At 51.4% G+C, this 24,443-nt stretch overlaps 1 protein-coding gene across 1 annotated transcript in view; it reads left to right on the plus strand.

Moving 5' to 3' along the window:
- The first annotated feature begins 111 nt into the window (after positions 1 to 111).
- LOC133342498 (EF-hand and coiled-coil domain-containing protein 1-like) overlaps positions 112 to 24,443 on the plus strand; it is a 25,923-nt gene continuing 1,591 nt past the window's right edge. The window contains 7 exon segments of the mRNA XM_061551652.1: positions 112 to 1,314; positions 6,112 to 6,328; positions 8,307 to 8,531; positions 22,729 to 22,829; positions 23,428 to 23,484; positions 23,487 to 23,535; positions 23,968 to 24,109. Of these exon segments, the coding sequence (XP_061407636.1) occupies positions 231 to 1,314; positions 6,112 to 6,328; positions 8,307 to 8,531; positions 22,729 to 22,829; positions 23,428 to 23,484; positions 23,487 to 23,535; positions 23,968 to 24,109 (1,875 nt within the window). The 5' untranslated portion in view covers positions 112 to 230.

A 24,443-nucleotide genomic window follows, 5' to 3' on the forward strand; every position in this document is an offset into this window, starting at 1 on the left:
AGTGGGGGTGGTGAGGGATGGTTGGTGGTGGTGGGTGGGCATGCTGGCGGGAGGGAGAGTTATCAATTCCGCCCGTACGCACCGCCGCTGTGCAAGACAGAGACCCGCGCGGCGAAGTCAGCGATGCGCGACCCACGTCACGGCCACACTCAGTCACCGCGCGTCTAGTAGCCTCCGCCGCACACGGGCGGCGCCTCCACCAGCCGGGCCACCACCTCCGCCACGGGACGATGAGATCGCTGCCGTGCGCTGGGCCCATCGTGGCCAGCGACCCAGCGCGCCGGGAGGTCGCGGCGGGCCGGACTCAGTGGCTGGCGGGGGCTCTGGCGCTGCGCTTTGGCTTGGACCGAGGCGTGGAGAACGAGGTGGCCGTGCTCTCCACGGGACTGGACCAGTACCTGCAGGAGACCTTCCACCACCTGGACTACCGCGGCCGGGGCACGGTGGAGGCGCAGGACTTCAGGGCACTATGCGAGCTGCTCGGGGTCGGTGGTGCGCGCGGGATGAAGGCCGAGAAACAGCAGCAGCAGCAGGAGCAGCACGAGGTGCGTGATGGAGATGCCGAAGGGAAGGAGCGGGGGGAGCAGGATGGAGATGCCGAGGAGAAGACGAAAGAGGAAGAGGAGGAGGAGGCGCGAGGGGTCTTGGAGGAGCTGCCCGATGAAGTGTCCTTCGAGGAGTTCCACGCGCGCCTCTGCGGCTTCTTTAGCGAGAAGGGGGGCACGCTGCGGGATTGGGGGTGCTTCACTCTTGCGCCCGCAGGAGAAGAGCGCGTGCACGTGGAGGCGCGCGTGACCAGAACCGGACCGCTGCGACGCAGGATGACCACCACCACCACCGCCGGCATCACCAGCAGCAGCACCCCCACCTTGAGCATGGGCACCAGCGCGAGTAGCAGCAGCAGCAGCAACAGGCGCATCAACGGTAGCAGCAGCAGCAGCAGCAAGGTTGTGTCCTTCGACCTCGAGAACAGCGGGAGATTTGCAAAAGCGCGCACCTTCCCTGCTCCGCACCGCGCCACGAACTCCTCCTTCGCCTCCTCCTCCGCGTTCTCCTCCTCCGCGTTCTCCTCGCCGTCCAATTGTGACGGAGGCCGCTGCTGCGAGCTCGTGGTGTCGCTGGAGGAGTTGGAGGACGAGGCAGAGGCGCTGCGCGACGAGAACGAGGCGCTCCGGGAGATCGCAGAGGGGATGCGCTGCGCCCTCCAGCGCTCGGACGCGCGCTGCCTGGCGCTGCACGTGGCGCTGGCGCGGAGCCACGGCGCGCACGACGGCTGCTTTCTAGCGCGGCGGCACGCCGAGGGCGAGAGCCTGGGTGAGACTTTGGGTGAGACCCTGGGTGAGACTCTGGGTGAGACCCTGGGTGAGACTCCGACACCGAGGCGCGCCGTCTGCAGGGAGCGGAACGAGCGCGGGGGCAGGGGGCACCTCCCGCACTCACCACGTTATTGATAATGTAGTTACTGCGCCACTGATAATGTAGTTACTGCGCCACTGATAATGTAGTCACTGCGCCACTGATAATGTAGTCACTGCGCCACTGATAATGTAGTCACTACACCACTGATAATGTAGTTACTGCGCCACTGATAATGTAGTCACTGCGCCACTGATAATGTAGTCACTGCGCCACTGATAATGTAGTCACTGCGCCACTGATAATGTAGTTACTACGCCACTGATAATGTAGTTACTGCGCCACTGATAATGTAGTTACTGCGCCACTGATAATGTAGTCACTGCGCCACTGATAATGTAGTTACTACGCCACTGATAATGTAGTTACTGCGCCACTGATAATGTAGTTACAACGCCACTGATAATGTAGTTACTGCGCCACTGATGATGTAGTTACTACGCCACTGATAATGTAGTTACTGCGCCACTGATAATGTAGTTACTACACCACTGATAATGTAGTCACTACACCACTGATAATGTAGTTACTATGTCACTGATAATGTAGTTACTGCGCCACTGATAATGTAGTTACTACACCACTGATAATGTAGTTACTACACCACTGATAATGTAGTTACTACGCCACTGATAATGTAGTTACTATACCACTGATAATGTAGTTACTACACCACTGATAATGTAGTTACTACGCCACTGATAATGTAGTCACTACGCCACTGATAATATAGTTACTACACCACTGATAATGTAGTTACTACGTCACTGATAATGTAGTCACTACGCCACTGATAATGTAGTTACTACGCCACTGATAATGTAGTTACTACGTCACTGATAATGTAGTTACTACGCCACTGATAATGTAGTTACTACGCCACTGATAATGTAGTTACTGCGCCACTGATAATGTAGTTACTGCGCCACTGATAATGTAATTACTACGTCACTGATAATGTAGTTACTACGCCACTGATAATGTAGTTACTACGTCACTGATAGTGTAGTTACTACGTCACTGATAATGTAGTTACTACGTCACTGATAGTGTAGTTACTACGTCACTGATAATGTAGTCACTACACCACTGATAATGTAGTTACTACGTCACTGATAATGTAGTTACTACGTCACTGATAGTGTAGTTACTACGTCACTGATAATGTAGTCACTACACCACTGATAATGTAGTTACTACGTCACTGATAATGTAGTTACTACGTCACTGATAGTGTAGTTACTACGTCACTGATAATGTAGTCACTACACCACTGATAATGTAGTTACTACGTCACTGATAATGTAGTTACTACGTCACTGATAGTGTAGTTACTACGTCACTGATAATGTAGTTACTACGTCACTGCCTCTCTGTGGTCAGTCTTCTCCGTCATCATCATCATTGTCATCATCATCACCGTCGTCATCGCCATTTCTATGGCCAGGGCTCGGCAACCTCGCGTTTTTAGAACCGCCTTTTGTGTTTAGTTTGTTGTACATCCCCCGCACCTCCGATTAGCACGGTTGGCTACGTACGGTGCGAAAGAAGTTATAAGTGCGTACATATTAACCTGCGACTCCGGAACCGCGTGCGGCTCTTTAAGGACTGCTTTGTGACGTCACTTATTAAGTATATGCCATGTGCATTGCGGCTCTTAAAATATAGATTTTATTTTTATTTGACCGAATTCTATACAAAAAAAATCGCCCTTCTTGTTCTGTTGGTTGCCGATCGCTGGTCATGGTCTTCGCAGCTGGTATTGGACACAATCGTCACGGTCACTCTGCTCGTTGTATAAGCAGTGCAGTGGCACCGTCATAACCTCGAGATCACTGCTCCGAAATCGGCATCGTCAACACTTCTGTTGGCGGGCATTCACGCCTCGCTCACGGTGCCGTTGATGCAATTCGACGTGAGTTGTTTGGCGATCACAACACTCGCACATTCACTTCAGTTTCTCGCTCGCCGGAGTCGCTTCCTTATCGCTCTGCTATCGCTACTACAATGGCTACTATACTCTTTGGTTCTTTCGGTGAAGTCACGGAGGTAGAAAAATAACAGATCACCACGTTTCGATCGCAACACAAGCGATCGTCATCAGGTGGGACAACCACAGCAAGAAAAAAAACTTGCTGTGGTTGCGATCGAAACGTCGTGATCTATTGTTTTTTTCTACCTACGTGACTTCACTGAAAGAACCAAAGAGTATGGATTCCTGCAGTCACGAAAGCTTCAAATCAAGACTCCATGGTCACTGTTTTCCGTGTTTTTTACTCAGTGGCTCAAAGGGGACCCAGTCGCCTCCTCGTGGCTCTGCTATCGCTACTACCATGGTCGCTGTTTTCCGTGTTTTTCACTTGCGGACTCATTCCGGTCACTCGCTATCAGGCGGGCCAGTCGCCTCCCTATCAGCGTCTTGAGATGCGGCCACATTGACGCACGCGCGGTATGCACATACCAGCTGTCATCGTCACTGGCATCGTCATCATCATCGTCGTTGTTGTTGTGATCCTCGTCACGTGGTCGTCATCAATGTCCATCGGCATCCTGGTCACCGACTTCACCGTCGAGCGTCAAGCAAAGTTGCCGTGGTCACCACAATCATCACCGTTACCAACATCACGGCCACTGTTACCATCGTCAGCAGCAGCGGCAGCAGCAGCAGCAGCAGCGTCACCATCGTAATCCTAAGAAGATCATTTAATCGTCGCTGTCGGAATATTCACAACGACATCACGAGCACCATCATCATACTCGAGCGCACTCATTCAAGCCACGAATGGGCTTATCCGACTCACGACTCCTGCCCCCCCACCCCCCCCAACATCCCCAATCCAATTAAAATCCACCACCCACCCTGTCGCGTGAGCTGTGCAAGTCGGGGTGGGTGGGTGGGAGCTGCACCACACAATGTTCAACAAACTCTAAACAAATGATGCTCGCTAAACGGAATGAATAATGAATGACGCGGTCTGTTATTGTCAATCGTGCATTCTGCTCGCGCTCCCACCCCCCCAATGTATTTGAACACAAGCCGCAACGCTAACCGATTCATTGTACTGGCGGTATCCGCTTTGCGACGTTTCTATAATTCCACTTGTGGATAGATTTACGACGCATCTTCCGACACGACTTCGAACACATTTGAACAGAGTCAGCCTGGTTTTCCCGATGAGACTTGGCGCGGAGCTTTTGTTATTCTCAAGTGGTTTGTGCTTTGCGTGTGGATGTTTTACCTCTTGAACCCTGTAAAAATATGGCTCCTAAAAGGAAGAAATAGAAACGCGATGGGGTCCGATTCACGTCAGGGTTTCCAGGAACGCATTGTGTCATACAAGCGGGGGCCGCCTGCTCTCTACTCAATATCGTAGCAGCATTATTGACTTGCCTATTAGACTATGAGACCTCCTTTACCAGTGGCAAAATATAGTAGTAGGTTTTAACCCTTTAAACTGGTACAAAAACTGACACCTTTATACAAGGCATCATGTTTGCAATGACCACAACACAAGCAGTTAAAATGCAATTATTATTATCATTATCAGAGTTGTTTCTTTTTGTTTGCATTTTAACTGCTTGTGTTGTGGTCATTGCAAACATGATGCCTTGTATAAAGGTGTCAGTTTTTCTACCTGTTTAAAGGGTAAAAACCTACTACTATACTTGGCTATTAGAGTTAGATTGGGTGAGGCCGGGAGGGGGGGCTGACACTTCAGCAGGGCGAGATTGGCCCTCCATCATCACCCCGCCTCCACCCGGGCACTTCGAGGCTGGCCATGAATGAATGATTGACTAATTAACTTGCACTTGTATTGCACTCCATCTATCACGCGACGAAACGGCTCAGAGCGCAAGGGCCCCCTGTTGGCAGCTGTCCCTGTGTGGCACAAAGTGACTCAGCACCTGCTTTAGCGATGGGCATTATGACTGCCGGTGAGTAATCCGTGTGCGTGGATAATCGTTCACATTTTGTCCACTTTGAACCGAGATTGACGGGAAATCGGGAGAACCCAGAGGGAAGTCGCGCAGAACACGGGGAGAACAGTCAAACTCCACGCAGAAGTTCGCTCCAGTCGGAAATCAGACCGAGACGATTCTTGCTTTGAGGTGCAAGCGTTGCCACCATTCGGGAGGAAACGGCCTTGAGATGTTAGGGGCATTCTCTTTGGTTCTTTCGGTAAAAGTCACGTAGGCAGAAAAAATAATAGATCACGACGTTTCGATTGCAACACAAGCGAGCGTCATCAGGTGTGAAACAAACACGGCAGCAGTCCTCCTGCTGTTTGTTTCACACCTGACGACGCTTGCTTGTGTTGCGATCGAAACGTCGTGATCTATATTTTTTTCCCACCTACGTGACTTTACGGAAAGAACCAAAGAGTATGGATTCCTGCAGTCACGAAAGCTTCAAATCAATGTTAGGGGCAGTGCCATGAACGAACGGCTGAGCGCGCGCGACGAAACTGATGACTCTGGGGAAAACATTTGGAGGAAACCAACGCGTTTGAAGGGACGACGCTCTACACTTTGTACAGATACGTTCAAGCAGCCGCTGCACTGCCACCTCTTGGCAAAAACCTTGACAGGCGACGTTGACGATGAAGGTGCTGTTCGATGCCGCCACTGCTGTTGTTGTTGTTGACGGCGATTAATCTCACGCATCTGTCCCTCCTACTCCCGCTCGACCGTCAGCAGCCGGCAACGGGACGAGCGAGGAGGCTCCGATGGGTGCCACGGCGAGGTGGCCCGAGAGGAGCATGGTCCTGAGGGAGCTGGAGCTCTTGCGGGGCTCCAGGGACCGCCAAGTGGCCGAGGCCGCGAGATTCTGCCGGGCCCTGGAGTCGGAGCTGCGCGCCGCTCGCGTTGCGATGAGCCGCGTGCAGGAGAGGCACTGCGCTCAGCTGGCCAGGTCTGGGCTCTCGAAACCCACTCACTCACCTCTCTCTCTCTCAAACACACCAACAACAATCGCCACCATTCACCACGAAGTGATGGGGACGTCACCACGGCGCCCGTGCCAGGCCAGGTGCACTTTGAGGACAAACCCACAGAACGCGTGCAACTGACCCTTTGCCAATCCATTGCTAGATGAGGGTCTCCCCACACCGTACGGGTCGTGCGGGTGGTTACTTGACGGCAGGTCATCGCGTTGGTCGGTGTGTGCTTTGCCGAAGGTGACGGAACGATAAATGTTGGAGCACGGTACAGTACAACCGATAGGTGTGCAAAATGTAGAAAAGGCAACCCCTTATCAGTGTCTACCTTATTGGAGACCAATTCAGACCTTATTGGTCACCCCGTGCCCCTTATACATCTCAACGTTCATCCCATTACAAGGGAGAAACACAAACAAATAGACACATTTCTTTTGCCCGTATAGAAACGGCTGTACGCCATATGGACATGGAAACTCAATTTCCCTGTGCAAGAATACGGGTAAACCGTATGGGTTGACAGATATGGGTAAAGGGAATCACGTAAAAAAAACAACTATTTAAGGATAAATTACTTTAGTACATACATTCCTGCCGATTTGTCAACGTTAAATGCAAGCCAGGACAAGGCGGATACACAACAACAAAAACAGTCCCAGACCACACCAACACAACACAGTCCCTCCATTAAATTGCACATTTAGATCAATTTAAGACATTAGAATGTGCGGAAATGTCCTCTGCTGACAACGTAACAACATCATATAACGCCTGCTGTGCATGGTGGTCGCCCAAGCAATGCCTTTTTTTATTTGAAGTATTTTTTTTTTATTCTGTTATGGGTCTTGGAGGTCGTAACCGTCAATTTGGGCAACTCTGTGTGGGGCTCTGAAACGTGAATATTGCTTCTGCTGCTGCTGAAAATGCCCTTCACACTCGCATGTCCTGTACGTTGCCCTGAACACAGGGAGACACGTGCAAATCGCAGAGCCCTTTTGTCAATCCACTGCTGTACTGCACGAGGGCCTCCCGCCCTGTCACGTGGGCGGTGCGGGATTATTGACCATACTTCACCACCCATGTCAGTGCAGGTTAGTGAAGGAAGGGAGCTAAAGATAGGAAAAGCCTCGCTGAGTCTCAAGACTCGTTTTTTAAGGAGGGTCCTGCATTGGTGATGTTATGACAGTTCCATTCATGAGTGGCTGTGTGTGGCATGAAACGGATGAAACCGGTAAGCACGGTTGGCTGCGTACGGTGCGAAAGAAGTTCAACATAGATCGAGGGAACCAACACGTGTGAAGGGATGATGCTCGACCCTCCAGACAGATATATTTAATCCGTTGCTCTACTGCCATCATTCGACCACCTTGATGGTGCTGGTGATGATGCTTTTGATGCTGCCAATGATGCAGTTGGCCTGACCTGTTGTTTAAACACGTGACTCCCTCACACTAAAATCATATTTTTCCAGGTCAGTGAGTTGGGTACGTGCGAGGATGATGGCTACGAGAATGCCTTTGACAATAAAATGCCTACGTGCATTTACATGGTACCCCCAGTGCCAACTGTCCCTGTGTGTGGTACAAGGAGGCATCAAGTACTACGTGTAATTCCAACTTTAATGTATTATTTGGCAAAAGTGAACGATGATGCTGGCCTACTCCTGCGATGGCCTACTCGTTAACGTCCACTGCCAAGCAGGAAGCACGTAGATAATATAAGGCCAACACTCCCGCGGTAAGAACCAGTGCGGCCTTATGGATCCCAAAACCACGAATCTCTAAAAGCCAGCGACAGACGCTGGGCCACGTCACCGGCCCCACTGCCCTGGCATCTAAACCGCACGACGCCCCCTCCCCCCGCCCCCCCAACGCTAAAATCGGCCGCAGGGTCCGCGAATTCCGCGGCGATGACGGTGACGTTCGCCGTTTGTCCGCCGGTGCGGATGCGCAGGCTGCAGCAGGAGGCGGCGGTGGCCCACGGCCGCTGGGCGCGCGAGCGGGCCGAGACGCTGCGACGGGCCGAGGAGGCGCGCCGCCACCTACTAGCGGCGCTGGCGCTGTCCGGGGGCGAGCGGAGGGCACCCGTGGGCTCCGCGGGCTCCGCGGGCAGCAGCGAGTGGAGGAGCGGCGGCGGCGGTGGCGGGCAGCGGCGACGGGAGGGGGTCGTCGGTGCCAGGTGCTCGGTCGCTCACGATACGCACGCAAAGGCAAAGGTCCCCCGTGTTGGTGCGCGCACTGCTAGGCCAAGTACTCTTAGCGAACACTCTATGCCAGGGGTCGGCAACCAAAATAACAAGAAGAGCCATTTCTTTCCAATTCGGTACAAAATTCAGTATTTCAAGAGCCGCAATACATCTGAGTACATACTGTACATACGTACATATCGTCAAGAAGCAGCCCGTAAAGAGCCGCATGCGGCTCCGGAGCCGTAGGTTGCCGACCCCTGCTCTATGCATATAAATAAGCAGGGAACGGTTATTGTTGTGGTTCGACTCCCGTGGGAATTGTTATTTTATTTACACCAGCAACCCGAGTTTGGATCCGGGCCACTGCTAACACCAGTGGTGAGTCATATCGGATCGAGTTCTAAACTATTGAAACTGAACTATAAACTATTTTTTAAATTATACCAGGTAAAGCCCACTGAGCTATATACAGCAGCTCATTTTCAGAAGCGACCTGGCCACAAATGATATCTCAACGAAGTTTTCTTATCGCGTTGACATTTATAGCAACCAGATACTCTAAACGCGTGTTTCTAAATATGGAGGACCCGGAAAAAAACCCATGCTACCACGGGGAAAACATGAAAACTACAAATATACAGGCGTCAAAGGTCGGGATCGTACCCACGACCTCCTCTTGCATACCAGGCGAGGTAGTTAACATCGCGTCCACCACGGCACCCCCAGTTCACCAGCCTACACTGACCAGCATGGTGAAGTATGGGGGAAACACTTGGTGGATCCAAGAAGAGGGTGGTGGAGGCGATTGCCTCCCCCACCCCCCTCACCCTCGAGACCACGAAACTTGCTATTTGTTTTAATATTTACCAGAAAAAAATTGATGGAATGGGTATGTTTTAATGTAATGCCCCCCCCCCCCCCCCCCCCATTTTGCAAGTTTCTCGATCCGTCTCCGGTCAAACAATTCCCATGACCAACACAGGGCGCCAAAGTGGCTAAGAGATGTTAACTACCTCGCCTCGTACGCAGGAGGGCATGGGTTCGATCCCGAACCTGACGCCTGTATATTTGAAGTCTGCATGTTCTCCCCGTGGTTTGCATGGATTGTTCTCCGGTTTTTCCCTCCGCGATCAGGAACGTGCCTTTCGAGTATTTGGCTGCTGTGCATTTCCACACGATAATCCACTTTGTTGAAGCTGTCATTTGTGGCCAGGTCACTTCTGAAAAATAGCTACATCGCTCAGTGGGCTCTTACTTGGTAAAATAAAAATTGTAAAAAAAATAGCTTGGCAAGGCCTTCACCCAGCGCTGGATGGACAAAGGGCTCTACATTGTTGCTATAATTCTTCTTATTATTATACGCACGCACGTGTGATACATGGAACTCTCAAAATTCCTCTTTGCTATTCACCCTCCTTGAGCCAGCGCTCGCTGTGGCACGCCGGCCACGCCGCGTAACGCTGCACGCGCGGCTATAGTGTTTAGACACCCCGTGCCAATCATTTGCAAGGGCTCCACCTGCCCCGGCCAAACCCTTGGCACCCGTGGGGTGTTGCTTCTTAGAGACTCCCAAATGGTCGCACTCGCGGGAACAATGGGGACATTAAAACGTGGGCAATGGTGGGCCAAGAGAAGGCCCTATTTCCCATCTGGCCTCTTTCGCTTTTTATGCTTTCCGGTCTTAGACTCTTCATTCGCTTCATTCTCTCGCTTCACCCCCCCCCCCGCTACCACCCCCACCTCCCCTACCAGAAGCTCACGTGCGTGTGTGGAGTTTCCCCTTCTGTCTATCATTTGCCTTTTATGCCTGGGACATAGACAGCTCTGATTTGAAACGAGCACAGATGCTGGGCGTGAGGGCACGCACAGACGAATTGCTTCGCTGGCTACAATCGACTCGTACGGTCTAGGCACGTGCGAGATGCAATGGTTTACACTTTTATTTATTTATTTCGGATGGTGACATTGGATAACGGATGATAAACTTTGCTTCTCTGTGATAATGTACCCGCAGAAATTAATCTACGAGTTGCCTCTCGCCCAAGGTTATGCCGAATCTCGCTTGGGTGCGATTACTGTCGTTAGAGCGACGCAGGTAGGGCCTTGCCGTGGCCACTTTGCGAATTTAAATGAATCACAGGGCTGTTAGCCAGGTAGGGCTGTTAGCCAGGTAGGGCCTTGCCGTGGCCACGTTGAGAAGTTAACTGAATCACAGAGCCGTTAGCCAGGTAGGGCCTTGCCTTGACCACGTTGTGAAGTTAACTGAATCACAGGGCCGTTTGCCAGGCAAGTAGTGCCAAGCAAGAGCGACAGAAAACGATGTGCTGCAGGGTTACATAAAAACTAAATTATTCGGATAATTCTTTACAAATGTGTATCCCTTTCTTTTTTGTTTGCTCTTCGGATGGAATAGTTGAGGGATTATTAAGAGCTGGATTTTAGATTCAAGTTTCGATTGAAATTTTGCGTTAATCAGGTGAGAACTCGAGATGCGCAAGAGTTGCCAACATGACGAAGGGAAATCGAATAAAGTAGAGCTGTGATATAAACAGAAGAACAAAAACAAACCGTGTCACATGCGAAAGTGGAAATATCGCGATGAATGAAATAGTTATGCAGATGTGTATGCTAATGCTACATGTGGTCACTGGAAACAGTGACCACAAAGTGCACCTGGCCTGGCACAGGCGTCATGGTGACGTCACCGTCACTTAATGGCGAATGTTGTTAGAGTTAGCCGTGGCCGGAAATCAAATTGAGGTCACATGGCTCATTGAGTGGCACGATAACCCCCTGCACCACTGCTCTACCTGGTGTTGCCACCTCTGAGGTACACAAATACCAGGGACTTGTCGTGGTGAAGAAAAACATCCTCACATCTCCGGAAAGAGGGGAGAACTACACGTGAATGCATTGTCTCGAGTGGAGTTGTATTGTTGTTATTATTACTCAGCTGACAAAGACCAGGACTTTTCAACCTCCAGCAAAAACCTACAGATTTCCCAGGACAGCTTCCCTCCTCAACAGGAGTACAATCCTGGGAAAACCAGGACAGGTGGCAACCCTAGCTCGACCCCGTCGTGGTCATAGTTATTTATTTGACAACACAGCCTCGCCAGTTTGGCTTCTGAGACCTCCGCTAAGAGGTAGCGGGGGGGACAGGGGAAAGTGGTAGTGTGGTGGTTAGGGCGCCGCGCTACGAACCTGGCGACCCGGGTTCGAGTCTTGCTCAGGGGCCAACTCCATTGACGATTATTTGAACCGGCCCTGGGCCTCCCCTAGGTCGACTCAGCCTCAAGTGAGTACCTGGTGCGGTGTGTAAACATCGCCACTGGGGAGACAAAGGCGGCCGGGCGTGGTGCTGGCCACCCATCCCCTCGTTTGCCGTGCTGGCCTTCATAGGTGCTTGCTAACAGCACAGTCTGTTGTTAAGGCTATACGGGGGATCTTTGTCTGGTGGTCAGGGCAAGTGCAATTATCTTTTCAGAAGCAGCAGCAGCAGCAGCTGTCCTCTCTGGCCTTACAGAGACAACACCACCGGACTCGGATGGGTCCCTTGCGCTCACAAAGAACACAATGAGGAGCAAGTGTTCTATTGTTTATTAATGACGGGTTCGTCACACTGGGACATTGGTTCACGTGGTTGGTTGTGTCCGTACGGCTCTCCGATGTGTATTTGCCGAGTCGTGCCGCGTGCCGTTCGGCAACGACGTCCGACGTTTCGCACCCCTACGTGCCGGAAGCGTCTTTAAGGAACTGAATTTCAATTCCTGAAGAAGCTGCCCAGCACGTGGGGCGCGAAACGTCGGACAATATCCGAAACAACGCGCGGTACGATCTGGAAGCATATCGGAGGGTTCGTCACTGTGTGAAGGTGAGGGTTGAGATATTTACATCCCCGTTTGTAAATATGTTTAATTTTAATTTCAATTGTAATGCATTTGTGCTCTTGATTTAACTTCATCATGAGATGAAGGAATGTCCGCAAGTCTCACGGTGTGAGCAGTGCACCACCTACTGCCCGATAATTACCCTGGAAAAAGATGTTACAGAACCACTTCTGACGGGACTTCAAGAGACCACTAGACACCTGTGAAAAAGAGCTTCATAGCTCATCGGATTCCTCCAGCATAAATACTTATTCTGATTCTGATTGGATGTGATCTGCGATCAAGAGTGTTTTCCCGCAAATCTATTAAAAGTAATCACATTCAGTTCTCACAACTGCAACTTTGAGCGCATTTAGTGAACGGTCGAATGGAACGTGACTGGCATTTGTTGTTGTTGCGTGCGCAGACATCGGTGAGCAAAGCTGAGACCATCGACTGACACTACACGCGAGATTGTGACCTGGCGATGTGGTTGGCATGGGCTCTGGGAGAAGGAATTAAACGGGACCCCCCCCCAAACCACCCCCGCTCTCTATCCGATCCCCCCCCGCGCCCCCCTCTTCATAGCCCGGCACCCGGGCCCGCAGTCGGCACGGCGCAGTTGCACAGCCTGCACGCCCAACAGCTGTTTACGCCGCTGGGTTGGGAACCCGACGGCTAAAACTCGAGGTTCAAATCCCGTTTTTTTTGTTATTCGAACGGATTTTTACGCGTCCCGGGGATGGAGTTTAGCCGGATCTAAGTTAATAACTGATTCATCGCGATGGATTATGCGTGTGAACATCAGGGAGTGGGCCGAGACCGTCGACTTACCCACGCTCGGAAGGCCACGTTAATAATCACATGTGGTTGTGAATATAACCCAGGATCTCAGCGCTAGCAACTGGCATTAAGTTCGCAAATTATTTGGTGATGTTGCTGCTGCGTTGGCAGTGGTGCACACGGCACAATTAACAAAAACACTCAACGCGTTCCTCAACAACGCTTGTGGCCTTATAAGAAAAAAAACATATTTAATCGTTGACGTTTCAGACAATGGACCGTCTTCATAGGACAAACTGCGAAAACCTTCCACGTGCCACGAGGAAGGGCCATGCCCAAAACGTCGCATTATGTATTATACATGTGCTTTATTTAAGGCTACACACAGTGTTACTGCAGAACGGACGTGTTGAATGGTTTCTTTCATTGAGCCAGCAGCTATTTAAAAAAGCAACTCTCCAGTGTGCGACTGTGATCATGCAGAACAGACCGTGCAACGTAGAACGACGCAACGCCCGATTCACAAATACGATACTTCTTTCGCACCGTACGTAGCCGACCGTGCTAATCTCAGCGTTACACTCCCGCTGCTGCCTGGCGCTTTTGTCCGGCTTGACCTCCTGAATGCCGTCGCTTTGCGTCTACATCATCAGCCATACACCAACAACAAGAAGAAGAAAAATCAGCAGCAGCTCGCTTTGCGTGCGACCCGTGGGCCACCCAGCACCACCCCCCCCCCGCTCCCTGGCCTGCCTGCCTGCCTTGCTACCCACCTCCCCACCTCGAATTCCAAAACAATCCCTGCGCCGCCGAGAGAGCGCGCGTGTAAAGAGGCTGAGACACCGGTGGCGTCACATTGAGCAGCAGCAGTAGCAGCAGAAGCAGCAGCCGCTGTGGCGGGTGCGGCGGAAGCCGGCGTCGCGCGAATGGCGTGGCCGTGTCGGTCGCGTGCGATCGCTATCGTCAACTCCGTCGGCACAAAGGGGCTTTTGTCGCCAGGAGCCACGCGGGGCTGGGGGGGGAGCCCCGCCGATGATGCGCCGTGGCTCTCAATGCAAAAGGGGGGGGGGGGGGGGGGGGGAGAGTTACAACTCGCGCGGATTTAGGCGGGGTGGGTAACTTGAGCGCGACTTGTTTACCAAAATTGCCCATTGATGGACACGGCACAATGGGACCTCGTAAAACATTCAGAAGCCTCGAGCAAAGACAACATTATTGGCAGCGGCGCTCTTGAAAGGATGGAGCGTTGACGCACGTTCGCGTGTGTTTGGACGGCCCTTTGTCAATCCGCTGCCCGAATGAAGGCCTCCATCCATACGTCAGGGCCGCTTTGACCATACTTCACCAATGCCGCTCTTGCGCGGATTCGGTGGGTTGCGGTCTCTCGCCGCCGATGTAAGTCGTGTGGCGAGTGCGAATGAACTCAGGCTGCCGGATTCGTACCGCGGTGCGGCTTGCTCAGCGAGCCTACGGGGTCGTTGCTCGATCGACACTGCCGAGTACCTCATTGGAAGGACTGTCGGTGTATTATTGTCATCGTCGGTAGTGAGGAATGGTGGTGCCGCCGTTAGCGCGCCGCGCTACGGGCCCGGCGACCCGAGTTCGATTCCCGCTCATGGCCAACACCCAGTGATGATTTATTTGAACCGGTCCTAGGCCCTCCCCTAGGTCGACTCAGCCTCAAATGAGTATAAATTGTCACTGGAGAGACAAAGGCGGCCGGGTGTGGTGCTGGCCACCCACCCCCTCGTGTGCCGCTTTGAGCTTCCAAGATGTTCATTAACAGCCTAAAAAAAGTATGTCCAGGAGTCTCAAATACGAGGTTTTGCTTCGTCTCAAAATTATTCGGTGATTTACCCAGGACTTGTGCTGGTAGGGTTGCGTTGTTGTTGTCTATTTCACGTGCCAAGTTTTTTTTTTCTTTCCGGATGAAGAATGTATTTTGTCACAACAGCTCCGAGATGGAAATGAAAAAAATAGGCGCGGCGTTCAAAATAGTTGCGTGACTTCTGAGCCTAAACGCGCATTACAACCGATAATTTGTAAGCACCGTCCCAGTAAACATGCCGACGTTGGCCCAACATCGCGCCCGACGTTTCCATGTTTACTTGGGGGATGTTGTTTTAGTTTTCGCGGTCGGAATTGTACACTGACGGGCGAACGATAGGGCCGTCTATTTTCACTCCCAGGATGTGCGGCGACGCTTCCTCTTTCTGCCCCCTTAAGGCACGGCGGACAGCGAGGGAGCAATCCCACACAATAGCGCGCTTGTTGCTGGCAGATTTGAAAGCTTTTTAGTGGGCGATACCAAGACGCAGCCGTGATGCAGGGCAGGGGGGGAGGGATTCAAAAGGAAAACACTCCCGTAACAAGTAGACCGTTCCATATCAGATCTCCGCATGTCTGCGCCACCAGTAGGACTGCGGGTGCCGTGACTGTCCACTTCGTATCACTGAGTGGGGAGGAGTGGGGGGCAGAAGTCTTGACCTCCCGTGCTAAGAATCGCCGTGGGCAGGGAAGAAGTAAGAGTCACTGTTACTTAATTTTAGACTCCAAAATGTACTTAAAGGTGGCCCAGGAGATGGCAGTACTGTTAGTGGATTCACAAATCGATCTGTGCAGATTTTTTTGAGTGATTCCACCGGGTGATCCAGTTTTCTCCCACTTGTCAAACACTCTTCTTGTAGAACATGTTATGCGACTCCCCCAAGCTCCCAAAAGCCTCCCTCCATGCCCCCACCCCCACCCACCCGTAAGCCTCAAACAAATGAAGCCCTGCATCCTGAACAAGTCTTGATGTTCAGTGAGATTTTCCTGGGTAAATAAAATACTTAATTATTATTATTGCTGCTGCTGATTTCAAAAGCCTCCCCTCCATCCTGGCCATTTTATCGCTCCCAACTTTATGCTTTTGCAACGCTTCCAAAATCCCCACGTGGATTTATCGCTCCTACGCCACGAATATCCCCCCGTGGACGAGGAGTGCACGCGGTGGGTTCACTTAATCCCGACGACCTTTACGAGCAGGAAGTTTCTTTTTCTCTTCTCTCTCTCTCTCTCCCGTCTTCCATTCGAGCACGCGGCTTCACGTGTTGATACGCTAACCTTAATCACCGACTACAATACGATCGCTACTCACAATTACGATACAAAGCCGCGCGTTGTAAGGGAAGTCACGCGTGGGCAAAGTTTCCTTCTCGCGAGGACAAAGGCCGCGGCGCAGTTGCAAGGATCACGCTCCATCCCTGGGAGTGGGCAATCACGGGGGGAAGCCCAGTGACTAAAGCTGCTAAGGGGCATTGGCGATACACTCGGGAAACAGCGACGATTTGCCGATGGCAAAGAGCGCTGGGGAAGTGAAACGTAGACACGGGCGGTCGTGGCGCACGTCTGGGATCCAGCATGGTGGAGGCGGGGGTTGGTGGGTCGAGTTTTTGTTGTTGTCTTTAACAAACGTCGCGAAACTCCATTCCTTTGGGCATCGATGTACGATACCCTGGCTTGACAGCAGAACATACACAGAGACATAGACGCGGTGTAGCATAGACAAAAGGGCGGCCGAAACAGATACAGATACACAGAGGCAGAGAAACATAGACTCAGATAGCCAGACCGACATAAACTAACAGACACAGAAAGACCAGCACCGCCTTGCTCGTCACCTCTGTGGCAACGATAATTTGTGTCTGTGCAAGGTTCCACGTGTGTGTGTGTGGTGCAGCCTTGGCCACGATAAAATGATACAGCTGTCTGGGCTGCGCACAAGTAGACCGGAGATCAATCCTGTTTCAGAGCGTCTGGCCAACTTCGTCGAGACACACTTCCCTGATCCGACAACCGGCAGCGCTGCTTCGTGTCACCGCGCCTGGACGATGCTGTCAGACAGCGTGAGTTGCAGGGTGGGCAGACCCGCCGAGACAGCCACAGACAAGATCAAGAGTTGGAGGGGTGGGGTAGAGAGAGAGAGAGAGTGGAGAGTCGGGCTGCTGCGTGGACGATGGGCGATGATGCACACACGGGGTGATGGTTTTGTTCACTCTCCGGGTCTCTGTTGAAAAATTAAAGCTCAGAGGTCAGAGCGCTGAGTTGGCATTGCCGAGAACCTGCTTTGAATTTGTGGTTGCCTCCTGCAATTAAACCGGGGGCTTCATCTGTCATGAGTTGATGGTATCAGTGTGGTCACCAATGACTACACGTAAAATGTAAGATTTAATTTACAATATATACTAATTTAATTAAATTCCAGCACTGAGAAGTAGAGTTAATTTGTGGTTTAATGCAATTAGACGAACATCTTTACCACGTTGGGTTTGGTGCAGGTTTGGTGCAAAGGTGTGTGTGTAATACGTGGAGGGATATCTCTGCTGTCATAGAGCCATCATCTTAACGTGTCCTCGTCTACTTTCTGCTTTCCTCACCAACCCGCACTGGGCAAGCGTGGTGCAGTACGAGTCAGAAGGCTCACAGGAGCGACACCAGCGGAGGGGGCATCCAGCAGTGGATTGAAAAAAGCACTGCAAGTCACGACAAGTCGCTTGTCCAGATACCGTACACACTCTACGGAACGTCTGGCAAAAACATTTTAAAACATCACCATGCTGCAGGGTGGACAAAAATGATCTGGCACGTGTCGTGACGGAGTACTGCAAGATCCGACCGTGTCCGTTCAGTGGCTCGCTGAGCTGCATTGACATCCGGTTGCCGAACGAGTACATTGCAAAGTCGCGCTCATGATACACTCACAAAGTGCTCGCCGCAAATGAACCACAGTACCTTGCTGATCTCGTCAAGGGCTATGAACCATCACGCGATCTCCGGTCATCCTCGCAGCGGCTTTTGGCTAGCCATGGGACAAAAGAGAGTCAGCCCTTCTGCGGGCGTCTCGAACGCTTTTCCTCCCGATCTCAGGAAGCCACTGGAGCTATGCACTTTTACATCTAGATTGAAAACTCACTTCTCGATAGCTGCTTTTTTTCGTGTTCAGTTTGTCGTCCGTCGCCCAGCACGGTTTGCGACGTACGGCGCGAAAGAAGTTCAACACACAGTCCATGCACACCAGCCATCCCACGGCCCACACGGGCATCGCTTGACCCCCCCAAGACACGGACGGCTGGGTTTGCGCCCTGCTCCTTGATCAGCGATGACGTGAGCCCCATCTCTCTCTCTGTCGTCTGGCCTCCAGCTCTCGGTGGGTGGCGCGCGCGCCTGGGGTAAACATTGACGGGCGTTCGGTAAATAAAGCCCCCCCCCCCCACCATCCCATACGGGGCCTGACCAGACACGCGGCAATTGCTGTTGTCTGGAGAACGTAATCGTCAATACGCGTCAAGGTGAAAGGTCTGGAAGCCACGAGGCATCGTGGGGAACTAGCCCCCCCCCCCTCTCTTTCTCCACCAGCAATACTTTTCAAGCAACGTCAGAATGCATAAACACCAGCTTGTACTGGTAGGAACCTCCTGGTTACACCAGCCCACAGGGGATTGTTGTGTCCGTTTGTCCGTCGTGCACCCAAAAATGGGAGGGTTGGGGCTGCGTGGAGAGGGGCTGGGTGGGGAGGGTGGGGCTGGGTGGGGGGTGGGAGGGGTGGGGCTGAGTGGGGAGGGGCTGGTCACCCCGTGGTGCCCTTATAAACCTCAACGTTTAACCTACTCACGCCGGCTTGTGCCCGCTCTCACAGTCGGCCATATTTGCGAAATACACCACGCCGCCGTTGACCCTGGCCATTGACCGAGGAACCCAACGTTCCTACCAGCTCCCTCCGCAGGAATGTGTTAAATGTGCAAGTGTACACACCCCCCCCCACCACTTCCGTTTGCCAATCCACTGCTGGATGACGGCCGCCCCACGCCCTCGCGGCTCGTGCTGAGTAACTATACTTCACCACACTGGGCAGTGCGGGCTGATAAACCCCGGGCAGCATGGGCGTGGGTGCATAGAAATACAGTGCAACCGTGGATTTGTTGTGTCTACATCGCCATCTGCCGGCTACAGCACAGCTCCCACAGCTCAACGCGTGGTGGCCGCCAACCTTCACGCTATGCAGGCTCGAGGCTGCTTAGCTTAGCGTCCGAGATTTGATGACGCCGGGATATTTCATTCATAATCAACGTTTTTGGGTTAGATCGCGTTATTTATAAATGTGTCGTAACCCTCCACCACCCGACACAGCTTTCCTTAGAGCCTAGTCTCACATGGTGTTGTCTCGGGTGTGGACCAAGCTGTCTCGGGTGTGGACCAACTTCAAGGACAGTGCATACATTATCAGAGTTATGTTTTTTGTTTACATTATGACTGCAGGTATTGTGGTCTATGCAAACATGACTCCATGTAAAAAATGTGTCAGTTTTGTTGCCAGATAAAAGAGTAAAAAAACAAATTATCAAAATACAAATAGTTCACTACTTTAGCCAACTGGTGTGTTGAAGCGTGAAACCACAACATTTACAATTTTTGAGTAGTACGACGTTTCGCTGGTAATTGCATCCAGCATCATCGGGCAATTCGCATAACCCAAAAAAGTTGATTATGAATAATATTGGTCGCGAAAGCCTACGTGTTAAACGGGCTATTTCAGTATGAATTGGCCGTATTTGGCCGCCGTACGTTTTCACGCGGCAAGCCACTTCGTTGAGATCTCATTTGTGGCCTGGTCTCTTCTGAAAAAGAGCTAAGTGGCTCGCGGGGCCTGACCTGGTGTAAAACAAATATGTAAACAGTTTAGTTTTTAGAATGCTGCATGCTGTGCTCTTGGACGTACACACGCTTGACACGGTTCAGACGCCTGGAAACAGCGAGGGGAAACACAGTGCACGAGCATGGCAATGCCTCTCAACAGCTTTCGGCGCGCCTATTGTTGCAGGGCGCAGCGATGGCTTTTTTTAAACATATAAGGCGCCGTGAGGAGCGGTGGGACGGCGAGGGGGTCTTAAACTCCCGCCCCTCACCCCGTCTGTCTCTCTCTCTCTGTGTGCGACGACGTGAAGCCACGAGCGGGGTTGCTGCCAAAGAGATGGGAGGGGGCCAGTGGGGAAGGTGGTGGAAACCGTTACAGGTGGGGCCCTACATCGGTCGCCATCAGTGTGGTTGGTGGTCGGTCAAATAATGCGGTGGCCATGGAAATATCTTTCTGCAGATGGACGTGGCTGCAATAGTGGGGGGTGGGGGGGGGCACCTTGTCCTGGTATTTTTCTCTCTCCTAAGATCATCCTCTTGTTTGTTGAGGTCAGTGCCGGATTATCCTAGCCGCTAAAGTAGCTACATATGCTACGGGCCCCGCACGTTCCAGAGCCCCGCGCTAAATGCTTTCAAGCTATCAATTCCGGTTCAGTGATTCTGCACTTGCTCTATTTATATAGCACTATACTGCTTCCAACTTTTATGAACGACTGCGTTTTTAAGGCTAACGATTTGTCGTATTATCTGGCTGTATAGCGAATTTTAAAATACAATTACTTTACTATGCAAGTAAAAAAATGTGTGTTTAAATATTTACGTGTTTTTTTTTTACGTAGGGTCCCGTTATAACATGTGCTACAGGCCCCGCACTAGCTTAATCCGGCACTGGTGGAGGTAGCTGCTGTCCTGGGGCATCTAAAAGTATTCCTAGGACATTGCATCCTGAGCTTTGTTTTCAGTTGGATAGTAATGATAATGATGGTGATTATACACCAGCCAAGAGAATGTATTTACATGCCGTTTTCACTCTTATGGTTCAGTGAGATAGTATTTTTTTTGCTAGATATGTCCCGTTTTTTTTTTGTGTGTGCCTTAAGAGGTGGCAACCCGATCTGGCAGCTACACTAAATTCTCGTGACACTGATGGGCAATTGTAAGGTAAATATTTCCCAACGATTAACACTGGCAATGGTTTCGACTAGGGGCTGTTACGATGTATCGACGTATCGATTGGTATTGATTAAGCTCGCGACACCCGACATCATAAGTGCAATGAGTAAGAAACCAAGTTTGCTTTTCTTCGTTGTTGTATGCAATGGGTTTATGTGCAATACGGTGCAACATGGGCTCGCGTTGCGTCTAAATACAATGACATCTCAAGAAGATGTCATGCAACCCCATAAAAAAGAAGGGCAGGAAACAAAACGTTCTATACAAACGGCCCTCTGGGAGTGCGTAACCTCAGCACTTCAATCAATCAATCAAAGTGTATTGGTCACATACACAGTTAAGCTGATGTTATAGCGGTTTCAGAAACATTATTGAGTTTTCAGCGCCACAACATTGCAATAGAATGTCTAACAAATCAACAACAACACCAATTAGAAAGGCAAATAAAAAAATCACGAAATATCAACACACGGGAATCTCTGGACCGTCCAGAATTGTGCCGTGAACGTGACACCCCTACCCCGTAAACATGGAACGTTGGAGAAACGTTGTGCCAGTGTTGTTTCAACGGTTCCAACCACAAGCCAACGTTAGCCCAACGTTGCGTGTTGACTGCGTGGTTGAATTTGATGGTGATGATGATGGCTTGCTAGGGACACCTATTGGACTGATGCTTGAAGTACAATATATATTTAAAAAAAATAATCTTCACAATCAAAATACGTTTGGTGTACGCCTATTGAAAACACGTTCGCCGGTTTATTCTGATTTCACCTTGAGAACCAAAAGTGAAACAAGGATGAGCGCCTGCCAACATGGCCACGGTGGCGAGACGGTGCATTGGCTGAGCCATCGATTACTACCGCGCAGGCGGTGCAACTGCACAGGCACCCAAGGAGCCGGGCTGAGGGTGAGGGAGGCATGCGGTGGACTACGGAGAGGAAGGGAATTTTGGAGAGGGGTCCTCATTGAATTCCTCGCACCGGGGGCCCCATGCCAACCCGGCAACGGTACTGAGGGACCATCAAAGAGAAGCGTAATTAAACTTCAATAGCAATGTCCCACGGGGGGCTCACCGCTCTGTGTGCCAGTGTATCACACACTCCAATGCACCCAATGTTATTCGGTTGTCCTGGAAACTTCGTGCGATTCGAAGTCCGTGTGCCCGCTACCTATGCGCAGTTCTCCGCTCAGTCCGTTGGGCGCTTCGGGACTCGTTTTTTGTATACTCCTGTGAGGCGTGATATCGAGTACTGGACTGCAATGCAATTGTTTTATGGTTGTTATGTTGTTCTTTTGCCTAGGAATGCGTCACAGAGTCTCGTGACTTGTCTTCACGGGGGTCCTGCCAAGTTTTCGCAGTAGGAGGGGAATGATTTCCATGAATAATTCAAATTAAGTAAAAAATATTGATTTAGTTTTGTTGAATATACAAAATGTGAATCATGACGCCGGCACACAATGGCCTACTCTTATGAATGACGTAGGGGGATTTGTAACGTCCACTCGGAAGCAGATGGCACGTACCATCGTTACGGTTATTACACACACTGCGGTATTAATCGGGGGCGGCCGCTGGATTCGCACCTCTGCAACAACAACGAGCGGCGAATGCGCCGCCGCTGGGCTGCGTCACCGCCCACACGATGTCAGATGACGACGATGATGATGAGTCCTGATTATTCTGCAGGCCCACGAGCGGGAGCAGCAGCGAGGTGGACGTGGACGGGAGGACGGACGATGATGTCACCTCGTCCGAGTGCTCGTTAAGCTGCCCGTCCTCAGTGGGAGGTAGGGGCACACATCCGTTTCGTGGGGGCGGCGCACGCCGGCCTGTCATGAACACCCGGGTACAGAGAAAGCAGACATGGGTGACAGAAAACTTAGCACGTCTGTTTTTTTTGCAGCAGATATAAGGACTTGTAATTGAATCTTGCGGTGAGGCATAATTAATCACGATCGGGCAAAATGCATATTGCGAAAGCCTTCGCCTCGATGAAATAAGATACTCGCATAAAAAGGTCTCGTAAGATACCCTTCACGGCACAGATTAATTAAATTGTCACGGGGAAGCGGAAGCGTTTTAACTACGCGCTAATTATTGCTGTTTCCGCTCACCGGTAAGTTTAAGAACAATTCTCACAGCCAGATATAGAAAAATTGGATCATGCGACATTGCCCATGTAACGGTGTCATGCGCCTTCAGGTGAGACGCCAGAAATTCGAAACAATGATGAATCTATTCCTACTATTATTTTTGTTTTACCAGGCGAGGTATTTAACATCTCGCCACCGCGGTGCCAAACCATGGCTGTAGAACTCTTCCCGTGTGTTTGTCTCTTTGCCGTGCCTCTCTCGGTCTCAATCCATCTCACCGCGGACGCGGCAGTTGGAGAGGACAGGATGTCTCGCGCGGTGGAAGGGAGAGCATCCTCCGACGAGGAGGAAGGGACCCTGGCTCTGGTGCCCGGAGAAAACCCCTGTGCTGCGGGAAGGGGTAGGTGCTAGGGGTGAGGAGGGAAACACGCAGGTAAACGTGCAACGTTGTGCCAACGTTCGCATGCGGTTGGAAGTTTTTGGACCGTTTGCCCAACGTTGGCACGACGTTCCATGTTGCTGGGTCGTGAGCACGTGTGCACGTGTGCGTGAGATGGGCTAATTTCAGGATTCCATTTCGTCTGCGTTAACATAATTTCATTGCCATGATCATCATCATCATGCATAATTCACGAAGCTGTTTTCATCGAGTAACGTCCAAAAATGCATTTGCGTTTGCATATGTTAGGTGAAACGCGTAATAACACTGACAGTTAAGAGTGTAAAAAAAACGCAACATGCGTTTAACGGTCAAACCGTGCAATAAAAAAAAATCAACAATCCGAAACTGTGTCGATGCTTACGAGCGTCTCAACCTCGCCGCGTGTGGCAGGTGCGACGGTGCGATGCCCCGGCTCACCGGAACGGAGGACGGCTCGGCAGCGGGGTCGGCACAGGGCTCGTCACGGTCCGAGCTCCGGGAAAGATTGGGGAAGCTCCGCAACGATTTGGCGGACAAAGAGAGCGAATTAAAGGTAATGTGGAGGCACGTGGAGGCAGCGTCTGTGCTGAGCGTTTCAGCGAATATCTACGGGCCGCGCACACTCGCACACACCCACACCCATTTTCAATGTCAGTCATTAATTGTGAAATGTGAGGTTCATTGGAACTTTTCGATCAGTGAGAGGTTGATCATTCTCCCCGGCCGACCTCTCCCCTCTCATCTCATTCTACTCTCCTCCACGCTTTCCCCTACTCTCCTCTCGCTCTACTCCCCTCCACACACTCCCCTACTTCTCCCCTCTCATCTCACTCTACTCCCTCCACACTCCCCTACCTCTCCCCTCTCATCTCATTCTACTCTCCTCC

Source organism: Lethenteron reissneri, chromosome 15 (assembly GCF_015708825.2).
Source record: "Lethenteron reissneri isolate LAM-NWPU_2019-01 chromosome 15, ASM1570882v1, whole genome shotgun sequence".
Lineage (NCBI taxonomy): Eukaryota > Metazoa > Chordata > Hyperoartia > Petromyzontiformes > Petromyzontidae > Lethenteron > Lethenteron reissneri.